General features: G+C 41.9%; 1 protein-coding gene across 1 annotated transcript; it reads right to left on the reverse strand.

The window, feature by feature from the left end:
* Positions 1-292: 292 nt before the first annotated feature.
* Positions 293-6,053, reverse strand: LOC122130790 (BRCA1-associated protein-like). The gene is made up of 7 exons (XM_042705557.1): positions 5,655-6,053; positions 4,843-5,001; positions 4,302-4,512; positions 2,973-3,162; positions 2,542-2,655; positions 1,950-2,098; positions 293-464 (listed from the first exon to the last, which is right to left on the reverse strand). Exons 1-7 carry the CDS (start codon positions 5,731-5,733, stop codon positions 308-310), a joined length of 1,059 nt encoding a protein of 352 aa, XP_042561491.1. The 5' UTR covers positions 5,734-6,053; the 3' UTR covers positions 293-307.
* Between the last annotated feature and the right edge of the window lie 2,587 nt (positions 6,054-8,640).

Below are 8,640 nucleotides of genomic sequence, written 5' to 3' on the forward strand. Positions count from 1 at the left end.
AAACATGTAATGTATGGACAACGGAGACCAGAGGCCACCATGGCATCTCCTATCTGTATTTTAAATGATCTCCCAGGACAAATACAGATGTACATGTCTGGTGGGGCAATCTAGAGTCAACGTAGAAGACATTCTTTAGTTCATAATAAGTTCTAGGCACTGAAGAACAATTATTCGTTGTTGTTTAAACATTGAATGCATTTTTCTAATTGTTCTTTGACAATTATATTTCTAACCATGGTCAATTATGCAGAGCCAGTTTATGACAACAAAAGGTTTTCCATGTGGAAAATGTTCCGTGTATAGGTTATGTGTTCTGTAATGTTTCTATGACACAACACTGCTGAACTGAACTGAGATTAACTGATGGACTGGACCACACTGTTACCTCTTGCACGCCGCACTCAAAGCACTTGTTCTCCTCCACAGGCTCTGGAGTCTGGCAGTATCTGCAGACAGGACACCTAGAAGAGCAACAGCAAAGACCAGAGGCTCTTAAATACCCACGCGACAGCACACCACTGGACCTCTTCTGCATGCTCAGTGTTCACAGGTGTATTGTGGAAACAGGCGGAGGACAATGCCAGTGTCACACTGTTCACCTGTGACATGAAAACCTGCCCATCATAATGGCACAAAGGCACAACACTAACACCAACGCAAAGCATTTGTTTACTAGAATCGGAACGAAGCGGCCGGGCCATTCTGGTTAGACAAGAGAGTCAAGACGAAACCATAGAAGCTCTGGATGCTTATAGATGTGTAGGTATGTGTGTAAGCCTGTGTGTGTGTGTGTGTTGTTTGTGAGAGAGAGAGTGTGTGTGTGTGTGTGTGTGTGTGTGTGTTTGTGTGTGTGTGAGAGAGTGTATCTGACTGCAAGTCAAGTTTAGTTTGGCAGAAAATGAATGCCAGCGTTTTTAAAGGTGGGTTCATGGCCCATTAGTATGAACGCTCGGGTGGTTGACGATCACGCCTCACTGCACTTACATCAGCACTAGAATCAGGGATAGGCAAAAATTATTCAAGAGACAAAATACTCTAGTTCAAAATAAAATACAAAATACAGCCACCATCACATCAAAATAAAACTACAGTATTTTTGTACTTTTTAAACACAAAAAATATTTCCAAGGCAACATGTCATATCACAAACCTCCAATCTTCATTAGCATATTTGACCGCTTTTCACTGCTTAACAAGGCACATTACAAATCTGTTTTGAGAAGCACTGTATCATCATGGAAGTACTCAAGCCAGCTAGATGACCGTAGCCATGTCAAGAAGGCAAAAACATTCATCAAAGTTGTCATCCAATCAGAGAGAGTGACAAAAACTCTCAATGCCTACACCTTTCTATATTTTACACACAGGCACAAATGTAGTCTCTTTTCTGTCAGTTTTTGTTGAGCAGCTCTTGTCGCTTGGATTATAAATTGGCCTTCTACTATATCAGATAAGACAAGAGACATCAATCTTTCACTTGCCTTCATACGTGTCTTAAACAGGCATAGGCCAAGCACTCAGCACACTGTTCAATCTCCCAGATGGCAAGCAAATGCATGCGACATCATCGTGTATTGGGTGCAAAATGCAAAATACAGCACACTGTACTATGTGACAGGATGCCAGTATGACAACTCGCTCCCCTTATGGTTATATCTGTCCTAGCCTCATATTCAAATCACCACATCATGCTGCGGATGCTATAGTCTGTAATACGTTAGCAGATTCAAAATGTAGTCAGAGCTGAATGATAGCAACTATGATACAATACATGACTAGAATTTCATATAACTTAAATTATTTACTTGTACATCCTCTTTCCGCCATTAAAGCTTAAAATACTTTTTGGTATAAAAACCGGAGAGAATGAGCGGTAAACGAGCCAAGACGAGAGCGGGGGCGAGAGCCATTTCTAACCGAGGCGGGTAAAGCAGAGAGCTACTCACGAGGCATCCTCCCAGCGCTGCAGGCACTGGCTGTGGAAGCTGTGGTTGCAGAGGGTGGTGAGGACGCCGTTGACCGACTCGTCCATCCGCTCCAGGCAGACGGTGCACTTAGGCAGCTCAGTGAGATCCATCACGGGCAGACTGGCCCCCTGTGGATGACACAGCCAGAATGAACACCAGACCAAGTGCACCCATTTGCATCAATCGATTTCATGTGGACTTTGTAAACAAATGCCTGCAAAATGGCCATATAAAACCAGACCTAACTTATATGGGATTATTGTTAGGAAAATGGCAGTCACTGATCAGACCTAACTGCCTTGATTTACCATGAATTGACAATCATAATGGCCTACTTGTACTTTTCACATAAAGCAGCATATCAGGATAAAGTATTGAGATAAAGAGAAAATAAGTCTGAGAAAGGCACAAGGAATGAGATATCATCAATAACGTCCATGTTGGAATTGTTAACCAAAATGGTTTACACATGTTTGGACTACAGGAGTTTTACAGCATGGTTTTAAAATGGGGAAACTTGTCAAAAACCCTTCACACAGCTGTTGTGAAAACGCCCAGACTTCCTTCATACCTCCTCCGATTTGATGACCTCAGCTCGCTCCACATAGACGAGTTGACACACCGCATCCTCAATGGAGTTGAACTGCCGGCCGTTGCAGGCGGTGTAGAAACTGTCTGCGTCAGCCTGGGAAAAGCAGACAGACATCAGGACTGGACTCCTGCCCAATGAGCATTGATATCCTCAGGCAGTTAAAGTTCATGACATCTCTATGACTCTCTGTCCAAACATCCCATAGAACTTCACTCATACAGTTTTGAAAGGTGGTGCGTAATACATGGTTTTGGCTAAGTTGGTATCTGTGTCAGACAATTTTATGAAAAAGATTTTATTTGTTTTGTCCTTGAACACCATGGTTCACTTTTTCCATGGAACCCTTTTACTCGCATCAGTACAGTACAGTGTTAGAGGGTGGCAACTGTTGTGAAGGACTCTAAACTCACCTGGGCTCTGAACTTGACCACCACCATGTACTGGTTGGGCGTGGAGTCGCGGATGATCTTCATGTGCTCCATGACGTCATTGAAGGGCGCCACGAAGCGCATGAGGTCGTGGCTGGTCATGTTGGCCGGCACGGTCAGAATACACAGCATGGCGCTTCTCCTCACGTCTTCCGTCAGGGACGTCATCTTACTGCAGCGCACACACAGACATGCAGTGGTCTAGGGCTTGAGAAGTCAGTGAATGACTCATGAAGAATGTTTGATTAAGAGACAATGACAAACGGGGCCAAAGGGCAACAGTACATTGAGGTGCACGGTTCTGTAGTGAGAACCACAAGCTGAAAGCTGGAGCAGGTTAGGCTAGTATTTCTGGATTACATAGATAAAGACCATCCCCAGGTCTTTAAGTCGATCATCTTGATTTACTAATTAAAACCAGAGACACACTAAACCGACATCAAAAAACGAGCGGTGACGAAGGCCGACTGTTGCGTTGCCCGTGTCTGGGCCAAAAGGTTTACGGCCAACTAGCACGTACGTTCTGCGCCTGCATTTCATACCACAGACGGTTTCACAATACAGCTACTTCTAAGGGAGAATATGTCTGATATGTCAAGTTGCAAATGGCACTGCCAGTCTCAGCCCTTAGTCTTTTGGGTGTGGAAGCAGAAAGGAAGAGGCGGAGGCTAATGTTGAATCGGTTAAAAAGCCGCCGACAGGGGTCTGATTAGTGCCAACGGTGTGGGACACACCAAAACAACTAGGGCCACAGACGCTCGCTGACAAGCTCAATGAAGATTGTTTACAGCACTACACACGGCCACAGGGGATACAGCTACCAAACTGGACGTACCGCATAGCGGTGTGTAAAATGACCACTGCACAAAGTGAGAGAATGAGCATGGACCAATTATGAACTCCAGGGCCCCTGGGAACAAAAGCCCCTTAGGCCCTCCAACTCCTCGTATGTATGTGTTTAGTTTCCTCAAGTTTGCTTTGACAATACTGTTTGTTATGGTCAAAATCAGTGTGGGGGGGGGGGGGGGGGGACGAACGAAAAGAAGGAAAAAAACATGAGCGGCGGTCATAATTACACAAACTCTTTTGTTCCATTGGTAAGAAAAAGGCCTGATGGCATATTTACTTTTTGATCTCTGAAGAAATCCTACAGACTAACTCAACTGACTGAGTTTACTGACTCACACCAAGGAGCAGAATTCAGTGGCTCTCTACTGGTTTTATTCATGGCCATAACTTATCCAAGGAACTTTGCTTTGACCAGAACCCCAAGCACACACCTTAACCAACTGAAGCAGAGAGAGAACTCACTTGGTTTTGTAGAGGTGCATGATGCCATGGACGATCTCCACGGAGGGGTTCCCGCTGAAGAAGGAGATCTGGTCGGGCAGCTGCTTGGAGGGCGACTCTGGGGCAGTGCCCCCCTCCGTGCCCTCCGCACTCTGGCTTGATGACTTGTCCTCAGTTGCCACGGTAAGCTGATCATTCTCACCAGAACCACCAGACTCGTCTCCCCCTTTATCTGTGTTTTTTGGGTTCATATATACACAGGTAAAGGAAAGTGACATACTTTGACATACAGAATGTCAAAACATTCTAAACCATGACTCAACAAACTGCTATCGTCCACTGCAATACCTGTTTGTATGATATACAATAGGCTAATCCAGGTTAAGAAACACCCACTACAGCAACCTGTGAATTTATGGCAATACTTTGCATACATTAACATATGGCAGCTCCCTGATTGACAGAAATTATCAAGAGGTAGCTAATATGAAGCTGACCCATTACAATCAAGCAAAATTACCACTGTTTTAGTAAACGTTTTGAATGCCAAACTGCCACTGACCTGAGATGGACCCAATGGTCTCAATCACCATATCGCCCATAGCCCTACTTCCAATGTGCTGGTGCAGAGTTGATGTTCTCTCCAACTCTGTCTTCCCACCAAGAGAAGCCCTAGCAGTCCTCAGGGCCTTCTCTCTCATCTCTTCTTCTGCCATGTCAACTGAAAAGAGAAGGAGAGAGAAAGCGAACGAGAAAGGTTAAGAGGTCAGTGTGTTTCTATTCGGGTTGTAGAACCTGAATCACCACCGACCAGCACCCATAGAAGTCCATCAGACAGCAACCACAGGAATCCTCTCTTAGGCTGAAAAAATTTGCATCACTTTTTGTTCCAGTCATGGTAAACATCAGCTGATGGGTCCCACAATTGGCTGACCGACATGCATAACTACGTTCCAGAAAAGTGATTAGGCCTTCCTCCACAAACCCTGCTAAAACCATAGATGTTTTCAGCATGGTTCAGTACAGTTAAAGGTACATGAGTTGCCTACATGTGATTGACGATATCATTATCAAAAAACATTACACATTTTCACCAAGACGCCATAAAATATCACGTAATGTTAGCCACTCACCAGACAATTTCTGCTAAGTAAAGAAATGGCCACTACGTGGACAAAATGGCTCACTATAGCCTTCGACATTCAAGACCAAGTAGGATGCGTTATTGATTTATTCGCTAAACCAATAGACAATGCTAGTTACGCAGCCTGGTTAGCTTCGATAGCTATCACAGATATCTAGCTAACTTAACCCATAAACTTATATAACATTAGAATGCAGCGGCGGCTATCGAGCTAGTGTTACGTTACTCACCAGCACAATACTGGAAACCTTGTGGGATAGGGGACTGGTCCGCTAACTCCAAACGGATAACGACAAGTGAGACACTCATGTGTCAACCAAATACTGTGGTGTTCGCGTCTAAGAAAACAAAACAAATGTCTGAAATAAGTTAGCTAGCTAGCTAGCTAACGTATCTAGGCAGCCGGCCTAACGTGACTGCGAACCACAATGCGACTCACTACCTTCCTCTAACGTTTGTGTAAGCAGTTTCTTACAGACGTACACATGTTGTTCTAAAACAACCACGGATTTCATATGTCTTTGTTTTTCTCTTTCCAACTGTTACATGTCTAGCAACCTGGGCTATTACAGGAACAACGTTTGAGACGAGACAGACACAAGTAGTTCCGGGTGTCTTCGCTTCAAAATAAAAGTTGAAGTTCTCCTAATATAATCAGAGACGTTATAAGAACTTTGATGTAACGGTGGTGCACCATGAAAACAAAAAGTACTTCTTAGTAATTGTGACAAATATATATGAAAACATACCACTGTCGTAATTAGTTTAATCATTTAAATTACATAATTGTAATTTGATTGATAATGTGAGTAGTGACCATGGGCTAGGCCTACTTGGCCCTATTGCCTCCATGACTTCACTCTTTATCTCCTGTTAATGATATTTCGTTTCATTTTTACCATATTTATAAATAAAGAATACTGGGCATTAAGCAGATTGTCCTTGATTCCAAAATTAGAGCTCAGTTGTAAAGTAAGCCTATATTATGATTGTTTATTAGTACCACAATGTTGTGTTCCATTCTGTGAGCACTTTGAGGGACAGGTCTGTCAACCATTAAAAAAATGCCCAGTCACTTGACCTTCCATTCTTCTTATAGAGCGCTGGGAGATCAAACAGATGCTTTTGAGAGGCACAGTGCTGTCACAATGAAGGGTGTGACCAATGGTCCTAAAATAGCCTAACTAGATCTGGATTAAGGTTTCCGTAGTGTTTGTGACAGTAGGCTATAAGTAGGTCTGTCTAACATTTTGAGAGCTCAGTGGAAATACTGCACTCCAGAGATTACAATTGTGTCTATTAAATTATTTCAGTTTCACATTCTCTCATCTGTTAATTGCATTAGCTTGATCAAGCTAATCTACTTCTTTCAGATAGTATATCATAAATTGTTAAAATTGTTGAAATTGTCAAAAATACCAACAGGTTCAATAGGTTAACCAGGCTCAAATAAACTGTTAATAATGGATTTCTGCAGCAGACACTGTACGGGTGCAAAGGTAAAGACCAATTGGTTTGAGAATGACAATTTTAGTAGCCTAGCTGAAATTAAAGAAGTTGTTGACCGTTTCCTGTTCTGCTATATTACGCTACATTATACAATAAGTATAGTCTGTTTTCTATTTGTTTTTATATTTTATTGTGATTTAATTGTACAGCACTTTGGTCAGCGTGAGTGGTTTTTGAATGTGCTTTATAAATAAATTTGACTTGACAAGCCACAGGCAGTTCAGAAGAACTGGCCCTCAACAGATCCTCGCAGGACACACATCACATGGTTGACTACATGGATAGGTGAGTCCTGAATATGGACCTTGAAACACTCTTAGTAACCTTACTAACTATATCATGATATGTTTGTAGTAAAGTAGTATTTATTGTTACACTAGGTCTCTATTGCTCGTAGCTCGACTGTTCTCTCCCTTATACGTCGCTTTGGACAAGAGTGTCTGCTAAATGACTAAATGTAAATGTAAATGTAATATCATTGTTGCTTTTAAGGTATTCTTGTATTCGCTTTCCTCAGAATGTAGTTACACTCAGATGGGAAAATTCATGGAAAGTCTATGGAAATGAGGCTTTTTCAGATAGAGTTTTGCTCAAGAGACAACACGGATACTACCTAGTAACTCGTCAGACCTAATGCTAACAGTAATAATGTGTAAACAAGTAAACAATCCTTGTGATTCCAGTAGTAACCTATAAGTCACCCTATTCCACTGTTATACTTTCATTTTCTTGAGATTCTTGAGATTATTTCCCATCAACAGATATCCATCTCAATCTAAAAACAGACCTGACCTCTTTAACAAAATCGAGGTCAGGTAAAATGTAGCTGTTTGAGGGTGTGCCTTTGAGAAGAGTCTCAAAATGAATCACTTCCCATGCATGCAATAGTTAACATTTATTTACAATTTACGACACTATGACTATGGCTATGACTTTTTTTTACCTTTCTTTAACGGTAATAACATAAGATATAGATAATTTATTACAGTAAAAGGAAGATAAAAAAAACAGGAAGTGTAAGAAGAAGTATCAGATAAGAAGGTATTATATTTATACAAGAATGTATACATTTAATGTAATCAGAGATTAAGGAAACATGCTGAACTGAAATACTGACTTCTCCGACAACAATGCTACAGCCAGTATCTTCTCCCTTTAAAATGTCCATTCTGGAGCAGAACGTCTGTTTGTGTTTTGGCCTGTGTGATTCCACCCACTGCCCATTTCTCCTCATGGGAACCGCCATGGAAGTAAGCAAACCAACTGGACCAAGAGCATCCTTCTGCATCCTTCTAAAAAGCTGCATGACCAGAGATGTAGTACAATGGAGGTAAATATTAAAAATGCATTTGAAAGATGGAGACAGCTAAGAGCCCAAGACAAATGCGGAGTTTGCAAATGTTCTCCTGAGAACAGGTAAACATTGAGCTTCAGCTAAAGTTAGCTTACCTTAACTAATTTATCATAGCTACTAGTATGGATTAGCCTGACGGTGTCATACTCATAATTCTAGTCAGAATATGAGTCTGATACTGCTCCATTGGGCTGTGATTATGGGGCGTGTTTCAATCAAACCAGGAAAAAAAAGCCTCTTAGCTCAATTGGATAGACCTACAACCAATCAGAGCAACGTAGTGGTCATCAGGGGCCAGCTGATAAATTAAACTTTTACCGAATCCAGTAGGAAGGACGGAAAAAATATATTTT

This window comes from Clupea harengus, unplaced genomic scaffold, assembly GCF_900700415.2.
Source record: "Clupea harengus unplaced genomic scaffold, Ch_v2.0.2, whole genome shotgun sequence".
Classification (NCBI taxonomy): domain Eukaryota; kingdom Metazoa; phylum Chordata; class Actinopteri; order Clupeiformes; family Clupeidae; genus Clupea; species Clupea harengus.

Bases quoted from the DNA above. Each gene is read 5' to 3' on its own strand.
- LOC122130790 (XM_042705557.1), bottom strand. From the start codon at position 5,733: ATGAGTGTCTCACTTGTCGTTATCCGTTTGGAGTTAGCGGACCAGTCC. The intron at 2,656-2,972 runs GTGAGTTTAGAG...TGCTTTTCCCAG, and splicing joins TGGTCAAGTTCAGAGCCCAG to GCTGACGCAGACAGTTTCTA. The intron at 465-1,949 runs GTGAGTAGCTCT...TTGCTCTTCTAG, and splicing joins CAGCGCTGGGAGGATGCCTC to GTGTCCTGTCTGCAGATACT.